Consider the following 22,821-nt stretch of genomic DNA (forward strand, 5'->3'; position numbering starts at 1 on the left):
CTATTGAATTAAAAAAAATAAAAAATAAAAAATAAAAACATTTACAATAGTTGTATTCTGTGGATGTAAGGTTTTCGAGAGCATCTCCGAAAAATAATGAATTTAACTTGATGATTGATGTGGCAATTATATTCCTGAGTTGTGTGAAATGCTAAATTGACTGCATGCGTGGCCCTTTTTTTGGCTTGGTATCCAACTTTTCCGACTAACCCAAAAAAGTATACATTGGGAGCATATATTTGTTCATCCGATATTTTAGGTAAAATTCTCCCCTTCCTTAATTATCGCTTCTATTGGAAAAAAAATGTACATTGTGCCACTAGAAAGTACTAGTAGGAATATAGGAGGGCATTGTGCCCAAGTGCCCAAACCCAAGTGTTATGTGCGTGCGTGTGGCTTATGGACCTTTGGAGCCAGTCACATCCACGACAGATTTATTGGGTTTCATAATCCTGATCGTACGAATAAATCTAGTCGCTTGGATGGTACACGTCGGCCAACAGTCGCTCGCATATTTCAAAATTGATATTTTCAATTTAGGAGGGCAAAAGCGTAATTTAAATAAAATACAATAACAAAACAAATACGTGACAAAATAGTAATTTTGGCCGACAAAGGCAAAAGTCCCGTGCTCGAGATGAGTGCCTATTCCTAACACAACAAACTTAAAATTAAAATTAAAATTAAAACAAAACCAGAAAAAAGGAAAGAAAAAAAAAAAAAACACCGGCCCAAGAGGCAAAATAGACCAAAGGGATTAAAATCAATCAAACATGTTAAGTGAACGTTGGATCAGTTGTTGCAGAGGGAAGTTGTGACAATGGACTGAGTGACTACATGATTTTCTTGATGGATAAACCCAATTTTCCCGAGAAACAAACACCATCATGGGGCACGTGGGAGGAGCTCCTCCTCGCCTGCGCCGTCCACCGCTTCGGCACGCAGAGCTGGGACGCCGTCGCCACCGAACTCCGCAAACGCAGTTCCAATCTCCATCTACTCACCCCGCACGCATGTAAACGCAAGTTCCACGACCTCCGACGTCGTTTCAGTCAAAACGACTCCGCTTCCGGCAAAGACGACGATACTCCCCCTACTCCTTGGTTAGACCAGTTACGACAACGCCGTCTCGATGAACTCCGACGTGAACTCCAACGCTACGACCATTCCATCGTGTAGAAATCTAAATCCATCACGATAGCGATTTGAATTTTTTATTATAATAAAATATTAAATTCAATTATTTGTGTGATATAATCGTGTAGGTCTCTGCAGTTGAAGGTGGAGAGATTAAAGGAGGTTCGCGAACAGAGTTTGAGAGAGACCGAAAAACCGGTTGAAAAATCGGATCTAGAGAAGACTGAAGAGGAAGAGATCGAACACAAAGACGCCGAACCGGAAGACAATTCGCCGGAGCAGAAAGGTATCTCCGGCGAAGTCTCCGAGCATGATGACCGGTCGTGTAACGAATCAAACACGACAGATCCGAAACACGAGATTCCCGAAACCGAAGTCGCCGATGCCGATAAAGGCTCCGGACAGACCGAACCGGCCGGTGAGGAGACTGAACCGGTGGAGAAGTTGGATAATCCGGTGGTGGAGGATTCGTGTAACGGAAGCTCCGATTCGGTGGTGAAGGAAACGGCGGTTGTGGAGGCGGAGAAGGGGAACTCCGGCGAGTTGAAGGAATCGGTGGCCGAGTCGAAAGGAAGGGAGGAGGAGGAGGGGACGAAGGAGAGTCCGAGTAACAGTGAGGTGCAGAGCTCGGCGAGTTTGTCGAGAAAACTAGGGCAGGAACCGAAACCGGGTGGACCGGGCGGTCCGGACGGACCGGAAGAACCATCTGAACCGGACCAAGAGGATGAATCTCCCGCCATGAAGGGGGTCCCCGTTGAATCTCAGCCGTTTGCTGAATTCCTCGGGATCCTCCGTTCTCATAAGTTTGCCTCCTTTTTCGAGCGCCGGCTTCATTCCCAGGTTCGCTTATTTTTATTTATTTATTTAATTGAAAAGAAAATTAATATTGTTTTCATAAAGTAAACGGCGACGTCTTTAGGTCGGAGGTCGCTGTCCAATAAGGTAGCGACATGTCACCGTGGGTTTAATGGCTGTGACGTTATGTTGTTCTTTTGCCCCATTTGAGAGCGGTTATATTGTACGTGGTGGTGCATATTAGTAAGTGTATTAAAAATTCGACTGAAAAGGACTAGTTGGTACCTTGTTGGAAGTATTTATGTGAATTGGGTGGATAGGTCTTTATGTGCCTACTCGATTTGTCGATTAGATATTTCCTTTTATTTTATAGTCAGTCTCAATAGACTGTTGGTTTTTAATTTTTAATTTCTTGTTCTGTTGAAAAAAGAAAGAAAAAAGAAAAAAGAATTTATATTATTATAGTTGATAAAGGAAGAGGAATTCGAATTTAGAACTTCGTCCAATGAGTCGGAGAAACTAATAACTAGTCAATGCGAAATAATATAACTTTATTTGGCAGATTCATCTAATTGAAAAAATTATTCATCTTTGTCATCCTTCATCTTTTGCGTGGTGGTTGTTTTTTGGGATTTGCTAATTGAGGATGCTACCATGTTTACAGATGGTGAATAACTTTAGATTTTTATTATTATTTGAAAGGGATAACTTTTTCTTTCTCGTGCTACTTTCTGAGTTTGCATTCTATCCTTGGCCAATAAGGCTATACCAACTCTCGTAGGTGCAATTTGACCATACAAAAGTGGTTGGCCCCACCATTTCCTTGTTGCAGGAATCTCATTTTTTGTTGTTTCCCTCATCAAAGTTAGTGGTGACGTGAGATTTGGTTGCTCTATTGGGATAAAATCTGCTTGGTGATAATTGGCTGTTTCCTTTTCTTTTTCAACTTGTGGCAAGATGTGAACCTAGATTTACCATTTCTCCCCTTCATGCTTATGCCATTCAAGCCAAAGCTCATGGGCCCAAAATTGCGCTTTCAACTCAGAAACTGCAGGGCAATAAATCAAAAAAGACAACACCAGCTTGGCATGAATGTTAACCCAAAAGCACTTTTGTGAAAATTTGATTCTAGTCTCATATCTAGCTAATTGGTAATTGGATTTCTAAAATGTCAAATTCTTGAGTTGCGATGACCTTATTATTCTTTGCATAAACGTGTCATCATATCTTTAGTAACTTTGATTACTTGTGCAGAATAAATAACAGTGTGATTCATGGTTCTCTAATCTTGCAGGAGACCCCCATTTATAAAAACATGATTCGGCAACATGTAGATTTTGAATTGGTGCAAACCAGACTTGAAGGAGGTCGGTACGAACCCTGCAGCAGATTCTTGTTTTTTCGAGATCTGTTGCTTATTTGTAACAATGCCATAGTCTTCTTTGGGAAAAAGTCTCCAGAATACAAGGCTGCGTGCGAGCTTCAGTTACTTGTTTCAAAGGAAATGGTTCTTCAGGCTCCTAAACAAGATCCACCACCTAAAGAAGAAACTCCGAAACCGCCAGCTCCACCTCTGAACCAGGATCCTGAAACGTCGGATTCATTGCTAGCAAAATCAAAACTTTCACTTCCACTGAATGCTTGTCGCAAGCGCAGCTCAATTACTGCAAGAGCATCCACAACATCTTCTTCTGGACCAGACAGGAAAAAAGAGCAAATCACTACCTCATTCCGTGATGTCAAGCCAGCTATAAGTTGGAAGCAAAAAGAAGAATCCTCGGATGAAGTTGAGAAACTTCACGTCACCAAGAAGAGAAGAAAAGAAAGACTCAGGAGCAGTTCAAGAAACAACTCGAGCAAAAATGGCAGGAGCCGTGGTAATACTAACAGCGACAGGAATTCAGAAGCCAATGACGGGTTTTCAAGCAGAGTAGTGACTAGCAATGAGAACTCAGAGTCCAAAGCTGAGACGGAAAAGAAGAGCAACACTAATTCAAGTGGGAAAAAGCGAAGCGCCGCAGATTTTTTGAGTAGAATGAAGAGGAGCTCCACATCCAAAACTGGATTATCGGCAGAGACATCAAAGACCCCAGACAATAACAGCAAAGGAGGAAGAGCAGAGCAGAGGAAAAATGGAAATGGCAAGGGAAATGCACAAAAAGATCAAGGTTCGCGCAGAGGTTCTGGTGGGAGACAAGCTGCAAAAGAGCAAGGAAGTCCCACGAAAAGGAGTGTGGGACGGCCCTCAAAAAGGGCAGCCGCACCAGCAACAGCTGGTCCGGCTAAGCGAACTAGACAGAGAGGCTAATGAAACCGAAGCAAGAGACGGATGACATTCTAAGAAAATCAAAGGAGATAAATGGTTGTCTGAACAGGGTAGCAAGGGAGTGGTTGTTTTGGTAATCTGCCTGTGCTATAGTAATAGATTTGGTTATTTTGTGGTAAGAGTTTATTTATTTTTTCTTTTTATGATGGGAGTATACATAACGATACTTAATTGCATTGTAGGGTTCTAATGAGAGTTCAACAAGGATTAGGGACCTACCCGTCAACAAATCTCTAAGTTTTTATTTACTTCCTTACATGGGAAAAAAAGAAAAAGAAAAAAGCAGCCAGTCTAATGGGGAACCCTTATTCTAGGCAGTCTTGTCAAAATGCCATTCAAATGCAAAATCAACACAAAATCCTTCAAAAATGGTAGTGGATAGCATTTCGTCAAAACAAAGTCATCACCAACTAACCTCTCTCTCTCTCTCTCTCTCTCTCTCTCAACCATTATTAGCCAGTTGCAAACACTCTTGTCAAGACAACTAGGAATTCATGTTCATCTTTTAAAAAAAAAAAAAAAAAATAGTATAAGCGATAATCTAAACTACAAGGAAAGAATGTTTCTCACACACACAACCAAGATGCCATGTGGGTTCAAACCTGAGCCCTCTTGTTTGCAAGTCAAGACCCTTTTCAACTAAAATTCTCTTTCATCTTTAAACCAACCCAAAGAAAACCAAAATGAAATAGCTAACGTTTTCAGCTCAAATGGGCTTTATAGCTGTTTGCCCGTTCTTGGTTTACTCCTATGATGGAAGGGCAAAGTTCCCATCTGCATTGAGAACCATAAACTGGTCAACAAGTCACTTTCTTTGGTGTGCGAGCGTGCCATCTGCTAGCAAAATTTCTAGCAGACTTGGTTTGGAATGGATAACTTGCGTCCCAAGTTACTGATTTCTGCAAACAAACGATTGTGAATTTGGGTGAGGAATATCTCCCAAGTAAGTTCTTTTCCTGCCTCAGACTGGTGAGGACTTTAACAATTTATCTCAGTATAAAGAGGTTGCCTTGGCTGAATGGTTGGATGGGATTTAAATTGTTCTTTAGGCGGAACGCCTTTTACAAAAAAAAATATATATATAACAGTGAATGCTTATACTAGAGGAAGATGAAAGGGACAGCCGGGGCTTTATTTCTATCGAGATAGAAGGTTCGTATGGACTGGACTGGAAATACCCGGCCGGATCGGGACGCTGGCCGGATGGACCGTTGACAACCTTGGCCTGCTAGGCTTCAACTTGTAAATCGATACCAAAGGCTGATTCTGGCAGAGCTTTGATGTACCTCATGCTTTTGTGAGGCTTTTGAGTGGGCAGAATCGCAATTTTCTCAATCTGCACGGCGGGAGTGACTCGCTTTTGAGGGCTTCAGATGGGCTAGAGATCTGCCTGTGAATTTTGTTGAGGTTTTCCATATTTGGAGGAGACTCAAACCCTGCCTGTCTTGGTTTGCTGAACCAAATTTGTAACGAAAGAAATCTCGTTTTAAATGACTTGTTTCTTAAATCTGGATTTTGTGGATCCTGATCTGGAGCTGGTTTCACTTGAAATTCAAGTGGGCTTGTTGGTTGATTTTGAACTTGTCCTTTGACGGTTTTCTTTGTGTAGGATCTTTGTTTGATTGGGTGATGATTTTTTTGTGTGTGTGTCCTTTACCCTGTTCTCTCCTTCTTGTATTTATAGTAAACTGTTTCTTTTCTGGAGTAGGGTGATTGTGTTTATTTATTGGGCGGCAAAGATATCTCCCCCCTTTTTCTCTTCTTTAATGGAAGGAAAGAAAATAGGATTTCTTCAGTTTTGGCAGATAGGCTCTCAAATAGGCAATCACTTCCCTATTTTCTTGAAAAGGAACCTAATCTCTTTCCCAATTTCAACTGCCCCTTGTGATATTTTACCCGTGATGGTTAGTTTGACTCCTTTTCTGGACAGACCTGCTTCTGCTTATCCCTCTCGAGATTGTAACTTGCTTATCTCCTTGGGAGAATTCTCTGAAAAGACAGAAGAAAAATCTCTGAATATATATATATATATATATGTAAGAGGGATTTGATTTTCAGTTTTTCAGAATCAATTTGATGTCATGAACCCTTCAATCACTTCTTCTATGACATTGCCATTGCTGACTTTTCTTTATCCCAGAGATGTCACGTGGGATTGTTCCTATTTCTGGCTCCTCTTCCTATTATTTTGGGCTGTGAGGCCAGATTAGCCTTGTTTGCTCATGAGCCTTGGGCTGGTCTCTTCCAGTTTTGGGCTTCCATCTTTCTTTGATTTTTTGCAGCTTTATTCGGGCCTAATTTTCGCTGGGCTGGGTGTGTCAATTTTTGGCCCAAACAATAGCCATCACCTTTGATATGAGAAGAACGTATGTGAGCATATTCATAGGAATGCCTTAACAATGTAGTTGTTGCCCTAGTTTTCATGTCACGATGTAGAACAACTTGTAAAATCAGGCCCTAAGCTCCAAAAGCCTGATTTTTTAAATTGTAAGTCCTTTAAAGGTACACACATGAATAAACACAAACAATGATGTGGAGAATAAGGAACAAGCAAAAGCATTAAGTAAATAACACGCAACAAATGTTGACCCATAATCTCAACAAGGGGAAAAACTTGGGACACCAAGCCAGGAGAGTTCTAATCTATTGAGTTAATAAGTACTAGAAAAACGGAAGAAGACTTAGCTTAAACTATCACCTATAGGCAGCTACACCTTTCAACCAGTACCTTTTCTTTACCTCTTAGTAGCAAATCCTCTCCAAGTCTTTGCAAGAGCACCAAGCTCAAGTTGCTTGTAGTTTGATGTATGAAGTGAGTTGTGGGTTAACAAATTCATCTTTCGTAATCACAAATGATGATTAAGCTAGACAATTGAAACCAAGTATTGTGATGATTAAACTACAAGTGTTGGACTTGAATCATATAGTTTAAATCAATATTACAACAATTAAACAATTAAACATTCAGTCGAAATCAATGTGAATGTGTTTGGAGGAATTTTATGTATACGCAATCATATTCACACTCTCAAGTAATCAATAATGGCTGAAGCAATAAAAATAGTTTTTGAATGCTCAAGAGCAAATATGAAATATTTCAGAAACTTAGAACCATGTCTGCTTAAGATGTTTGAAAAGAAGCAATTTATGTTTTTAATAAAAATAATTGTTGAGCTCTAAGAGAAGAGCAAGTTGGTATATATAGGAATTTTGAAAACTAGTTTCAAAATAGGAGTTTGAAATAATACCAAGAAAATCTAAACAAGAATGAGTAGTTGAGAGAGAAAGTAGAAAGAGCCATTGGGATTTAACAACGACTAAAACTTAAAAATCAAGATCTGTCAGAAGACAGCTTTTAAGAAATGGCAGACGACGATACAGATTGATACCAACAAATATGGATCAATACAAAATGAGATGGACTGCACGAATGATAATGTGAACAGTTCCGTGGGATGATACCAAGAGAAATTTTGTAGCAAATGCAAAATTGAAAGATGAATCAATACAAGTGTAAATGTATTAATACAAGTGAGACTGTTTTAATCCAAGTGATTGATGCATATAATTTTACCTTTTGAACTGCAAGGAGGAGACTTAAAAGCCCTTCAACCTATACTGATTCTAACCTAGAATTTAAGGACTTGTTTGGGAGTGATTTTGGATAGGCCAAAAAACATTTATATGGAGAATCACTTCTCTATTTTTTTTGGTCGAAAGGAGAATCACTTATCTATACAATCATTTTAAGTAGTTTTAAGTGATTTTATGGAGAAGCACGTGGGAGGTGTTTTTTCCCAGAATCATTTAAAATAATTTAAAGTGATTATATAGATAAGCACATGAGAAACGCTTTTCCCCAAACGTGATTATGGTATATCCAGAATCACTCATAAACGAGCCCTAAGTATTATTACAATTGTTTTGTTGGTTTAAGAGAAGAGCCAAAATATAATGATAGCCTAATCCTTACATAACTACATGCAAACATTAGGTGCGAACTTGTATCTAGACCGTTGAACAAACTTGGATAGATGAGATTATAAGTTCATTCCAATTAGGTTTCACGGAGAAACAGGTTTAAAAAAGACCCATGACCCGTTGGATTATCTTCCTCTCTCTCCACCTTCATCTCTTCTCCATATTTATCTCTTAGGGTAATTATCAGTTCACTACTACAAAGTTGTCTGTGTTTTAGACTTAGATACAACAAGTTTTTTTGGTCTCAATTGCATCTATTACGTTTAATCCCGTACTAATCTCATATATTCGTTAGTTAATCCGTCAGGACCTCCGTTAAAAGCTAACGTGGATCCATACAGTGGTGCCCTGTACTAAATGATTCCCACTAAAATGCTGATGTGGTCAGTTATCCTCCCCACTTAGCTACCACGTGGCCTGACATCTTTATTAAAATTTCTAAAAATTTCTAAAACCAACCCCCCATAAAAAAGATTGGAGCTTAATTAAAATTAATTTAAATTTGGGGATAACCCGAAATATGTATTAAAAAAAAATACAATAATTTACTTTAAGTCGTAGAGCTCATTCTCACGATCATGTAGGCGAAAACAGTTCATGATTTGGAGCTCTAGAACAAAACTTATGAATTTCAAAAGTTTTGAAGCTTCAGGTTGCGCGAGGAAGACGGAAGCAGCCAGCGACTTATGAGGTTTTATCCACCAGCCGGTTCTTGCCTTTCTTTATTCTTATGCAACTTCCAAAATTCATTGAGCATACATATGGGCTTTGAAAAGTTCGCCCAAAAAAGAACTCCGAACTCGTAATCAAATGTACTTTCAACTATTTTTTCTTTCTATTTTTTTTAAATATCAAAATTTACTTTCAATTTGGGTAATAATCACTATTTTTTATCAATAAAATTATAAATATTTTATTGAATTCTTCTAATTAACCACAAATACCAATAATCCAAATAAGTTTCCAAATTTTTTAAAAATTATTTGAAATTTTGTAAAATATTTTCTAAGTAACATAACATATTCAGGGTCCCACATTTTATTTACATGGCATCCATTTTTAAAATTAGGTTTTAATTAGAATTAAGAAAGCTTATGGGTGTTTGTCTAGACTATTAGATAAGGATCATCATTTTGTCCGCGACTCGCAGGTCGAAGTGGGTAGCCAAGGCTTGATGGGCCAAAGCTTGGCTTGGCCCGGTCCAATGGTTAGGCTGGTCCGCTCTAAGGTTGAGTAATACTTAGGCTTAGGATTGAAACCCTTAACCCACCCACGGCCTGCTAGGACCAGCCGCCTATACTCTTCTTTTTTTAAAGATTTAATTAATGCACTTCATAACCTCATTTTTATACTTAATCAAAATAATGTGTTATGTATGATAAATTGCTTTAATTTTCATGATGTCAATCCTAGTTTGGGATAGAAGTAACACATTTTCATAAGATTCATTTTTAGGTATAATATTTTTTTTAAAAAATATATTGGCTAATGGTCTAGATTTAGTAAAAGAGTTTGGCTATTATATTTTTCTTTTCTTAAGTTATGTGGTAATCTATACTATTTTTTTTTTTTTTTAAGAGAGAAGATTCTTTATCTATCATGTTTGATTAAAAAAAAAAAGTATAACAAAAGGATTTAAAAGACTTAGGAAATAAATAAATTTTGCTTGTAAAAAACCCCCTGTCCGTTTAGGCCCATGACAGCTCGACTCGGCCCAATAACGAACCCTACTATTAGAGTTGCAAAGGCTATTTCTTAATGATCCATAAATCAATTATTATTTCATTATTTATCTGTAAAGGCACACAAGTATTTTTCGTGCACTATCAAAAGCACAATTAATCTGTTGACCCTAAAAAAAGCACAGCTAATCGTGCTTCCAAATTAGAATAATAATTATGCTGCCTCATTTATTCCTTGAGGTTACAACTTACAAGTACGGAAGCGAATATCAATATTAATTTAATATTGGCCACAAATAGATTCCTTTTGTGCTTGTCGTCTTAGCACGGACGTGTAACCTCAGCAGTTGTGCTGTAGTGACTTAGACAAGTTTCTTTTCGGTGATAATCTTTATTACACACAGAACATTCAAACACCAATCCTTCGCAAGGTTCACCACACCCGTTGCAAGGAAGAATTTTCTCTTTCTTATCAAAAGGAATGACACTCTTTCTCTTATCAACATAAGTGACAATGTGTGGGTGAGCATCAAAATTGTAACTGCTCCCTAACTTAACTTGTGGATACCGCCCTAGAATGCAATGAGGATGGCATTCAAAGTCACAATGTTCGGACTTGTAGAACCAATGTGTTGGATCTCGTTCTCCTTCGCATATGTCGCAGTAATATTCACCTAGTTCATTTTCAACGGCATGGTAGGCGAGCTTGAGAGGATCATCCTGGTATTTGTACCTAGCAGTAGGAGGTAGTTTAACACATGGAATGCACAAATGAAACTTACATTTGAAGCAACTGAAGCGAAAATCTGCAAGAGAAATACCACAACCCCTGCAATGGTTCTCACTTGAACTAGAGTTCAAGTAGAGGGGGTGTTTATGAGACTCAAGTCGTCTAAGAGGGTTGTGAATAGACATGCATTGGAGGTCCAGGTATATGTCACATCCTTCACAATAAAAACAGAAGCCTTGGCTCAAGCTGTGGCACATACGACAGTTAAACAGTCCGTCAAATGTATGAGCTTTTGTGAGGAGTCGGAGCTTGTGTGGATGAAATGGGTGAAGCTCTTTCTCCTGAAATACAGCACATGTTTTGTGGAGAAAAAAAAGGCAATGTTGCATACAACGATAGTAGGAACCGGTACTGCTGGTGATGGGCCCCATGCAACCGTTACAAGTAATTGGATCATTATCTCTAAGCTCATTATTGAGGGTTAAGAGATGATCGTGACTGATGTGCATGCACCATTGCTCAAGTAAGGCATTCATTATGCCTCCAAGTGGTGACCTCTCGGCATAATTTCAACTGAGGAGTCCTCATAGGTGCGTTTGAGCTCGGGGCATAGAGTGTGGGCAATGTAATCACAATATTTACATTTATAAACAGCGCGACTTCTCTCCATGCTTGTATAGCACATTTTACAAATTTGGTCCTTCGGGTAATTTTTTTCAAGGAACCAGATGAGCCTGAGAAGGTGTTGGCGCGAGGTAATTTTGATGGTGTTTGGTAGTGATTGTGTGCATTCCTTACCGACCAAGAGGTGGCAGATGGTACAAAGGTAGCGAAGTGAATCCTGACTTTTGCCGCATACCTCACAATTAAATGGAGTTCTTTCCGAAGGACGCTGAATTGATGCACGTGGGGCTTCTTCCTGTCAAGAATGTGGCGCCAATTGGAGGCACATTTGAGGTCAAAGGCGAGATGACATGGGGAACAAGTGTAGGCTAATCTGCAAGGTAGTTGGCAGGCATTACAAGTGAAAAGTACTGCGGAAGGCTCTATTTTACATTCAAATTTCAGTTTGTGCCAGTGAATTGGGTGCTCGATGATCTCGCGGGATAACTCCTCCGCACATGATTTATGGAGGTTGAAGGTGGAATTGGGGTTGACACATGTGTTGCAACTGTATCTAGGGCCAAACACTGGCTCCTCGCACGCATTGCAAAAAACTACTTCAGCATCATAGTTTTTCTTTTTCTGTTCTTCTTCGAACATTAATTCATGCCTGTGACTGAAATGTTTAAGTTTTGATGGATGGCTACTACTGGAATGTTGAATTTCCATCTTTTTCTTTCTGCAACCAGCAATTTAATAAAATCAGTATAAATTTATTACATAATTAGAGTAAGGAGTTGCGTCAACAGCTTTTCCATAATTTAATGTAAAGGTCAGACGATATCAACACTGGGCACATTTCCTCGATCATATTCATGTCCAGTAGTAAAGTTATGAGCTCTTTACCCTGAAATATCGCTATAATTGCCGTGCAAATCCTTCGGAATTGACAATGAATCTGAATTTCGGCCATCCTGTTGTTCTTTCTGCTCTTGTTTGGACCTCAGTGGACTGGATGTTGATGATCTATCACACTCACCCTCACTCTGCAACCAGAAATTTAATAAATTCAGTATAAATTTGTTATGCAGTTATATGAAATGTGAAGGTGAAAATGTCCAGTAGAAAAATTACTTTTATACTAGCAGAATTATGAGCTCTTTACCTTGGTGGGTGTGCCTTGAAGTTCGGACATTCTCTTGGAAGATTTGAGTGGGAGCTGCTAGACCCAGAAATTTAAGATTGCTTTCACGTCCGGATTCATGCGCTAGCTGAAAGTAAAAGATGGAGGGAGTTATGTATACAGTAACATGTGGCTGGCTATTTGTTTATATACATGTGTTGTGTGAGTTATGGCATCAAGAAAAGGAGATAGGTAGAGAGGAGAAGTAAACTCTTATCAACTCAACAAAGAAATAAAAGATCCCTGATGCAAGCCCCAAGAGAATCATGGCTGATAGTTGAAGCCTTGAAGGTGGTTACGTCAAAACAATCCAATAGGAAATGTTAAAGAATCTCACTTTGAGTATGGATTTAGAGTATGGACTTATGCATACTTTCCTTGAGAATAATGCAATAGAAAATGCTAGAGAATCTCAATTTTCTTTCTTTTGGGTCAACAGAGAATCTCTCTTCTCCTTTTATTTTTTCCAACTAATTTTCGTGACTCCTGAGAGAAATGAAAAAAAAAATATATAGTGAAATATTTTTGATACTAATGCAAATGTGAAAGAGCAAAGTGCAGCAGATTTTTTGAGTAGAATAAAGAGGAGCTCTACATCCAAAGATGGATCGTCGGTAGAGAGACATCAAATACCCCAGAAAATCACAGCAAAGAAAGAAGGGCAGAGCAAAGGAAAAAGGGTTAATTACAGTTTAGTACCTTGTGGTTATACCCTTAAGACATATTTGTCCCTATCTTTTTAATTTTTACAATCACATACCCCGATTTTTAAAATTTGTTACAATGTGGTTCTGTCTTTAGGGTTTTCGTCAAATCTCTCTATTAGTTACCTATGTGGCACTATGAGTCCCATATTTTCTGTTTTTTTTAAATTATTTTAAATTGCTTAAAATATGAATAAAATATTAAAAACAAATTTTTTTTATAAAAAAACTCTCTCTCTCTCTCTCTTCCGTGCCGATTTCTTCTTCCCCCATTCCCCCATGCAATGGCAGACCTATTAAGGTGCAAGGAGGTGCAGCTGCACCTCCCATTGCGGGAAAAACAATTGTAGGTGCTTCAAATTGGCCCTTTACTCAACCGATCTACAGATTACCTTATTTCCATTTTCAACATTTAAGTAAATGTCTTTGTCCTTTTACTTTCATTTATTTTTATATTACTCCATTTACTTAAGTTTACAATGTAAATAAGGAAGTACTCCCCATTTGGATTCAAATAAAAATACTAGAAAATCAAATTCTCACAAAATCAAAATATGAAAGATTGATTTTAGTGCAAAATACTTTTTAAGCTAAAAATGATGGCTCATTAAGTCAACATATACTTCATACTAAAATCCCATAAAATCAAGTTTTCTTATTTGAGGTATAAGGAATAAAAGCCGCCAAAAATTATCTTGAGAAAATGATTATTTTAAAAAATAATATTTCATACTTAATCAATATTGCACATCCACTAAAAAAATTCTGGGTCCGCCAGTGCCCCCATAAACACCACCTGCAAGCTCTAACCCTTAAACCTATCCCACAATCACCCTCTATGAAAGGACATGCCCCGAATTCCTTCTTGGAATCCGTGATGGACCTTTTCCCAATCCGACCCAGGGCACGTGTCGATCCAAATTACAAAAATACCCTTCTTCCCCTAATTCCAAAACAACTTTAGGGTTTGACTTTTATTGAAAAACCAGTAGAGTCTCCATTGAAAAAGGCTCTAAACCCAAAAATCTACATGCACAGCAAACACAATTTACTTCCCAAATGTTCAACAGTCACAATGTATAAATCACACACCAATTAGCAAAAGTTTCAATGGGCTTCAAGCCCCCTTTTTTTTACAACATAAAAAGTCTGCAAAATCTTCTTGACAATTGAACAAAATAAACAAAGCCTAAACTTGCGGCTGCACCTAGGTTAGCCTAGATTATCTACGTACCCTTACCGAATGATCAAGCCACATATAGTTCTTCCTACCAAAAACACAATTCAGATAATATAATATTATTCAAGGTGAAACCAACAATAAAATTTTAGAATAATTCTTTACTTTGATTTCAACAAGCTATATAACTGAATATCATGCCTTGTAATTATGTACCTAACGGTCCAGTTAGTTTATCATTGTACATCTAAACACATATGTAACCAAACCTTTTTACCTGAAAGCCATACCTACGACCGTCCGCATAGTGCATATGTCCTGTAATCATCCACCAAGGGGTATATGAGAAATATCATTAAATCCAAAGGCAATCGAGGAAGGGGGAAACTAGCTAACTACCTATGTAGACAAGTCGGGCAGGGGACTGAGGATCTTGGCCAACCCTGTGGAGATAACATGAGTAGGGTGGCGAAAAATATCATGTTAACTGTACAAAATATATCAAGCTGTGTTCTCCACATAGGTGTACCCCAAACATAATCCGTCAATTCCAAGTACTACACATGTGGAACGGTCCACTCCATATGTATGGTGCATCTTAGTAGAACTCAAGGACAAATGGTCAATATGAGAACGCAACCCTAGTAGAACTCAGGGATATATTCTCAACTTGAGAACGCAAATCCTAGCACCAGAAAGTTCGGGCGTCCTCGAGACTCCTAGGGCAATATCATCTGCGCATAGAATTTTTCGAAGGCAACTGAGTTGTTCGAGGATACCTTTATTTCCCGAAGGCAACTGGGATGTCTAAGACATCTATATTTGTGAAGGCATCCAGGATGTCATAAGACATCATTATCCCTAAAGGTGACCGGGATGTCCAAAGACATCAATATTTTCGAAGGCAACACAATCCAATTTCAAACCATTTAACACATATATAAGAATAAACATATAACCAAAGAGTACTCTTATATTTATATTTTTAGACTTATATAATAGAAACCACAACACAGTGTGTGCATTAGAAATGATAAAAATGTCATTCACCCAAGAGAAAATGTTAAAATGGTCCAGCCTTTCAAGAATTGGACAAACCCCAATCACCGTCTGGCAGTGACATAAGAGTTTAGAGTTTAGGGTTTCGAACAACGATAGAGTTGTTGAATGTCACCGCCCAACATTGACATAAGTGTTCTTTTATGTCATTGTCAGACAGTGACTAGACCAATTTATCCCATTTTTGAGGGGCTAGTTAATAAAAATTAAACTATAAGTAATATAAAAATCCAAAATTAGCAAAAGTGTGGTATAGCTTGGTTGGAAAAGTGATAATTTGTTCATAGTGGAGGTGGAGTTTCGAATCCTACAAATGGCATGGTGTTTAGTATTTTTTAATTATTAATTTAAGTAAAGGTGTTGGATGTGGGTCTGACCGACAGCGGCGTGTCTGGCCAGCAGACATCGACGGTGGCCCATCTTGCGATGGTGCCCTCTTAACCAAAAAGGGGCAAGATAGACTTTTCCTCTATAAAATTAAATGGACCTATCCAATTTGGCCCACTAGACATATTACCACCACACACACACACACACACACACACAAACCTCAAAATCCATTCACCATACCTAAAACTAAAATACTTTATTTATGATATAGTAATTATTAAAGTTTTTAATCACTATACACTAATTAATTCAAGCAAATCTAGGAGGGATACCCTTCTTATACTAGTGGGAAAATAGCCATGTTACCCTCTCATACTAGTGAGAAAATAGTCAGCTGGGACAAAAAGACGAAATTATCTCTGTCACGTCAGCATTTTTTATGTAGTTTGGAACAGAGTTAACAACATGGGGCAAAGTGAACCATAAAACCACGGTCAAATGGGCAATATGGGTCACTTTCAGTTTCATTGGGGAAAGTGGGATTTGACCAAAGTTTCTGGGGGCACTTTAACTAGTGGCGGATCCAGGATTCAAAAGTCGGTAGGCGAAACTTACCTTAAAAACTCGACAAGACGAGTGAATTTTATTGATAAAAATAAAAAGATACACCTAGTCAGGGGGGACGTAATGAGCCTTACCCTCAAATATGCATATCTATACATAAATAAAAGCTTAACAAAAAAACAAGAAGTAAATGCAATGCAACACAAAAACTAAACTATTTTAATCTAAAATTGTACCCTACGAGGCTTAGAAATCTTAAATTCTTCAATTATCTCTTCATTATTGATACTATTAGCAAACTCTCTTTCAATGTGGAGAATCATGCAATCAGCAAGGAATTCATCAGCTATGGTGCTTCGAAGTCTATTCTTAATAATTCTCATACATGAAAAAGCTCGTTCGTTGTTTCTGTAGAAACAGGAAGAGTCAACACCAACTGAATCAATCTGTAAAGCAAATGGTAGTTTTCTGCCAAAGTTGTTTCCACCAATTGTTGACATAACTGAGGAAAAGTGGTGAGGTCCTTAAAGCAAGGAAGGCGATTGATGAGTCAATTTTATATTATATATTTAACCCCATTCTTAGTATATTTTGGTTAATACTTTGGAAGAATTTTGATACTTTGAATTATATTTCAATATAGGACTTTCGACTCTCTCTGGAGCAAAACATAATCAAATGGACGAATTTTGGAGTAATTCGAGTTGGAGGATGTACGTGAGTCACTGAGCTTGATCGTATCAAAATATCTGACTTTTCTACCAAGCGATGATTTCCTGGCGAATAAATGAAGGAGCAGTGCGCTGTGCTGGAATAGTGACGTTTTGGGCTTTTATTGCGTTTTTGGAGCCCAAGATGACCTCGGATTGGTTCGTGGCCTTCTAGAGAAGTGTTCGGAATATTTTTATCTTTAAAACGAGCTATCTTGGGCCAGATTTGGAGGAGATTTGAGATTAAAACGTGGCTGGGCAGATTATGGGCAGATTCTCCTAATCCAAATTGGACTTTATTTCCTAGTCTTAGTTTATTTTAACTTAGTTTCCTTGTGGGGATTGGGTAGCTAGGTTTTAGGAGGTATTTAAGCTCCTTTTCACAACAATTTAGAGACTCCCTTTTGATTTCTCTTTTGCCTTTTGAACGCGACTTTTGCTAGGATTTTGGAAGAACTTCTACTTCAAGGTGTTTTCGATCTTTATTATTTTAATGAAGAACTTGATTATTTTTATTGTGAACATGCGTAACTAACTCTTGTTGCTAGGGTGAGGCCACGAGCCTTAGCAAGAATATGTAGTTTCTGTCCAATTTGCTTATGATTATATGCATGCAGGTTTTCGAATTATTCATCACTGAGTTAAACTATCTAAGTGTCTTGATGCTTGATCACCATTAGGATGTTTAGAAAAGTAATTTGATGCAGTTTTGGTGGAGGTCGGTCCCTGAAATTGACGAAGGCTTCTTGTGATTAATATGTGCAAGTTCACTTAGGATGAATACCACGTCTTAAGGGTTGCATGGTTTTTCAAAAGGTTTCACAGAACTTAATGAGTCATGTATGTTTAGATTTGATCTGAATACCACAGACGAATTGCATGTGTGATATACGCTCTATGTTGGGGGACCAAGTAGGCATATATTAGGAGTACCTAACCTTCGAAATATGCATGTATAGGTCATAAGTAATTGGGGGAACTATATAGAATTGTTAAGGTGACGGCGGATCCCTAGTGCTTTTTTTAATTTGATTTCTAAAAACACAACTGTTTCTTTTGCTCTTAGCTTTAATTTTGCATATTGCCTTATTTTTATTAGTTAAATTCCTTTTAATTTAAGGTCTTCAAATCAAACATCTCAACTTTCTCTTTTGCAATAATTAATTAGAATTTGGTTGCTACGAGTTATTTAATAATCCCTGCGGAGAACGACCTTGCGAGAATCATTTATACTACAATAACCTTGTCATTCTTGCAAGTTTTGTAGTAGTTTTAACCCTGTTTGCGCAGGTACTAAAAAGCCTATCAAGAAAGGGAATTATTTAAAATAATTCGTTCTAATCAGATTCTGCATTAATTATTGTTGTACATACATACCAAAAAAAAAAAAAAGAAATAATTTTCGTTTTTATTTATTTTTGCAGATCACAGAAGGCGCAGATTACAATCTGTGCATGGTCAACACATGTTCAGTTCAGCAATTGTTTCCGTTTGATCCAGAACCTGAGCAATCTTTAAGGAGGAGACGCAGGGAGCAAAATTTGCTGTGGGTTCCTTCACTGCAAGGGACTTTTCTGCAGTCTTTATATTCGAGGACCTGATGAAACAATGGCTTTTGTTATTCCAGAGGCTGGTGATCCTTTGGGTAATTCTTTAACAGCTCATGCCACTAACATACCAGGTTACATTACATATCCAGCAGTGGAAGAAGGGTCTACATTCGAAATCAAGCATCACATGTTGAGTATTCTACCTACATTTCATGGGTTATCAACCGATGATCCTAACATGCACATTGCAGAATTTTTAATGGGATGCAAGAATATTTTGGTGAAAGGATTCTCAGCTGAATCTATTAAGCTTCGTCTATTTCCTTACACATTGAAAGATCAAGCAAGGAGATGGCTCCTCACACTTCCATCTGGAAGCATTAGCACTTGGAACCAACTCAGTGAAAAATTCTTAAACAAGTATTATCCAGCTTCAAAGACTCTCGACATGAGGACTCAAATTTTATCTTTTGCCCAAAAACCAAATGAAGAGTTTCATGAGGCGTGGGAACGGTTTAAAGAGTTGAATAGAAAATGTCCACATTCTGGTATTAGCAGTACGAATCAAGTGCATATATTTTTCAGAGGGTTAAATATGACAACAAAAACTCTTGTCAACGCTTCATGCGGAGGATCATACAAGGATAAAAATGCACAAGAAGCTTGTTTATTATTTGAAAAAATGGCAGCAGATACACAACAATGGGCAGTTGAGCAGCCACAATCAAGGTCTGTTTTTGAGATATCTAATGGTTCTCCATATATGTCGGCACAAATTGAAAAAATGGAGAAAAAGCTTGAAAGATTTGATGCAAAATTTGACAAGTTATTACAAAGAATTAGTTCACAGGTTTGTACAAAGAACCTTTACTGTAGCATTTGCAATGTGACAACCCATGATTTTTTGAGCTGTCCGCATAAAGATGCTTATTCGGAATTTGCAGCGGAACAAGTTAATGCATTTAATAATTTTCAGCGTCCACGATATGACTCGTATTCAAATGTTTACAACCCGGGTTGGAGAGATCATCCTAATTTTAAGTGGGACAGAGATCAACCTGCAAGGCCATAATTTCAACAACAGGTACAACAAACGCCTAAGGCTGCTTGGGAGGTTGCAATTGAAAAATTAGCAAATGCCACCAGTCAAGAATTCCAAAATCTGCGCAACAGTGAAAAACATAGAAAAACAAATGGGGCAGATTGCATTCCAAGTTTCAGAAAGAGCACGGTACATTTCCTAGCCAAACGGAACATAATCCAAGGGGAGGCGCAGATTGTAAGGCGATTCGAGTTCTACGTTGGGTAAAAGTTATGACAATAGAGATTCTACAGAGTCTATGGGCAGATCTGAAAACAGTGCAAAAATTGCTGCAGAAACTGCAGAACGTGTTTATGTGCCTCCAATGCCTTATCCCGAAAGATTGAAGCCCACTGATTAAAGATCAACAATTGACAGATTTTATGAAGACGTTGGCCAAAGTTCAGATCAATCTCCCATTGTGATGCAATTAAGAACATTCCATCTTATGCCAAGTTTTTAAAGGATGTTTGCACAAAGAAAAAGAAGCTCGTGAATTTTGAAAAAGTTATTCTTACACAGCAGCTTTTATTACACAAACTGCCTCCAAAGAAACAAGACCCAGGGAGTTTTACAATTTCATGCACAATTGGAAATTCTAATTTTCAACATGCTTTAATTGATTTGGGTGCCAGTATTAATTTAATGCTTTTTTCTGTTTTTCAGAGACTAGGACAAGGAGAAATCAAGCATACACCAGTTATTCTAAAACTGGCGGACCGTTCAGTTGCTTACCCTAGGGGAATTATTGAAGACCTCATTATTAAAGTGGATAATCTCTACCTTCCTGCAGATTTTGTGGTCTTGGACATGGATGAAGATATGCAAACACCGATTATTTTGGGGCATCCATTCATGGCTATTGCTCGAACCTTAATTGATGTTGAGGCTGGAAAACTTACACTTAGAGTGCAAGATCAGTCCGTTGTTTTCAGTTTATTCAAAATAACCAAAAGGCCAACTGATGTGCAAGATTGTATGCGTGTTGACATGTTAGACAGCTTAATGCATGCTGAAATTATGCCCCGTTTGACATCAGATCCATTGTTAAAGGTGTTGCATGGGTTGGAGAATAAAAACACTGAAGATGAAGAGGTTTTTGAGTATGTTTCAGCTTTGGAAAGTGTTCCTTTTCTACACCCTCGTTGGAGGACACAACAATCAACAACAAACATCAAAAGCAAAAAAAAAAATCCTAGGTCGAATCCGCACCCAGCATGTCTACACTAGAATCCTGCACCCAGCAACAAGTCTACACTGGGAAAGACACAACAATCAGCCACAAACATCAAAAGCAAAAAAAATCCTAGGCTAGAATCCTGCACCCAGCAGCAAGTCTATACTGGAATCATGCACCCAGCAGCAAGTCTACATTAACATCACCACATATACACTATGCTGGCAATTCATGCAATTAACAAGCGCTCACTCAAAGATGCAAGGGATTCGAAATTATACCTATGAGATGGACGGATTGGGGGTCCTCAGGGCTTTGTGCTGTTTTGTCCTTTGAGCTTGTGTGCTGACTGCCTTCTCTTAGATCTGCAACCTTCCTACACTGTGCACATGTCGAAATTATACACACACATCTATACATCAACCACAGCTCCCAAACCAGGACCCAAAACAAATTCTGGAATTAATCTTACCTTCGAATGGATATTGGATCTTGAAATCATCCTTGCAAGATTAGTGGTCAAGTGGTTCTTGGGTGACTCAATGTTCTTTTTGGATGAAATCCCATTAGACAACGTCTTCTCCAGCAGCTTTTTGAAGTCACCAATCTCAACTTCAAGCTTGGCCACATGGGATTCCAATTCTTTGACAATTCAAGTGGAGCATCCCATAGCTGGTGTCATTTCAAATTTGGGTTAGGAATCAAACAGATGGCGTAATTTCAATATATATATATATATATTCTAGGGTTCGAAATCATACCTACAAGATGTACCGATCTGGGGTTCTTACTGGTGGAGAATGGACTCTGGTTCGGCTTCAACTTGCTTTCATCTTGGAACAGGTTAGCATCTGGTGACATGGATGGAGATATATCTGAAATTGAGGAGTCAAGAAATTCAAAAACCATATAAAGATTCAAGTGCATCAGATAATTCCACCCCACAGAGAGACAAGGCCCTTGCGTTCTTGAGAAAAATGAAGGAGGGCAAGAGCGCGAACCTGCGTTTTCTGAGCAAACTGAAGAAGTGAGAGCGTTGAGATGAATGAGTTTGCAACTTCCAGTTTTCTCGCAACCAACAGAGATGCAATTAGATCTTTCCACATGACACCCACTGGCTACACCAATTATATTGTAGAAATTGCTTGGATTTGACACAAGTCTGCCCTTGTCCGAGTTGGTCAGCGTGCATAGTAAGTCCCAGCTCTTGGTCCTGCGTTCGAAATCTCCCAGGTGTGTTCGTTTTCTTGCTATTTCTTTTTTATTGTTTCTTATTGTTTTTATTTTAATTTTTTCTTTTCTCTTAGGGTATTTTTCTTTCTTTGTGCTGTTTCGTCTATATTTTCTAGGATTTAGTTGTATGGTTTGCTCTTGCTTCTTTTGTTTATTTTCCACATCTTGAGGACAATGTGTGATTTAAGTTTGGGGGTGGGAAACTAAAAATTTAAATTTTTTATTTTTGGGTCTTTTCTAGAATTTTCGTTTTTAAGTTAACATCCATAGATTATTTTAAACTTTGGAACAAATGGACATGGTGAAAATCAATCCCACTGTAGAGTCTTTTCTATTTATTGTTGCTTAGACACTAATTCATGAATTATACTTTGAAATTTGCACATCACACCAACATGGTATTGGGGAGTGAGACTGAAATACTTACTTTTTGTCTAAGTGTGTTTTAATTTTTGTTCTTTATAAAAATAAAGTTAGTATGTGTTATAAAGTAATAATTGCTTCACCCGAAGCTTTGCTAGTAACCAGGCCAGTCCTGCCTAATCAGCAGTGATTCTTGAGTCAAACGGTAGAGTTTTGGTATGAGGCAGGGTGGTTAGTTGGTTTCGTAGCCGTTTCAGCTTGAGTTAATAAGTCCTTAGGGGTGTTCTACACCTAGTGTCCTAAAGCCTTAGTGGTTTGGGAGTCATTGACCTAAAGCTCGCTACATGGGTTGGATCGAAAGCTTAAGGGAACCAACATTGCACAACCACTACTGTTACTATAAAATAATAATAATAATAATAATAATAAAAAA

General features: G+C 38.1%; 2 protein-coding genes, 1 non-coding gene and 1 pseudogene across 3 annotated transcripts; 2 read left to right on the forward strand and 2 right to left on the reverse strand.

Moving 5' to 3' along the window:
* Positions 1–697: 697 nt before the first annotated feature.
* LOC103339426 (uncharacterized) lies at positions 698–4,488 on the forward strand. The gene is made up of 3 exons (XM_008242721.3): positions 698–1,175; positions 1,266–1,977; positions 3,227–4,488. The coding sequence occupies exons 1-3, from the start codon at positions 838–840 to the stop codon at positions 4,238–4,240; spliced, it is 2,064 nt and encodes a 687-aa protein (XP_008240943.2). The 5' UTR covers positions 698–837; the 3' UTR covers positions 4,241–4,488.
* A 5,638-nt stretch (positions 4,489–10,126) lies between these two features.
* Positions 10,127–11,320, reverse strand: LOC148914738 (uncharacterized). Its single transcript, XM_089043580.1, has one exon. The coding sequence runs from the start codon at positions 11,185–11,187 to the stop codon at positions 10,243–10,245; it is 945 nt and encodes a 314-aa protein (XP_088899706.1). The 5' UTR covers positions 11,188–11,320; the 3' UTR covers positions 10,127–10,242.
* A 7,272-nt stretch (positions 11,321–18,592) lies between these two features.
* On the forward strand, positions 18,593–21,705 carry LOC148914739 (uncharacterized; annotated as a pseudogene).
* LOC148914740 (small nucleolar RNA R71) lies at positions 18,980–19,084 on the reverse strand. The gene has a single exon (XR_016123038.1). It is a non-coding gene; the product is annotated as a small nucleolar RNA R71 (small nucleolar RNA).
* Positions 21,706–22,821: the final 1,116 nt, after the last annotated feature.

The sequence above is a fragment of the Prunus mume genome, linkage group LG8 (assembly GCF_029339155.1).
Source record: "Prunus mume cultivar Tortuosa linkage group LG8, ASM2933915v1, whole genome shotgun sequence".
Lineage (NCBI taxonomy): Eukaryota > Viridiplantae > Streptophyta > Magnoliopsida > Rosales > Rosaceae > Prunus > Prunus mume.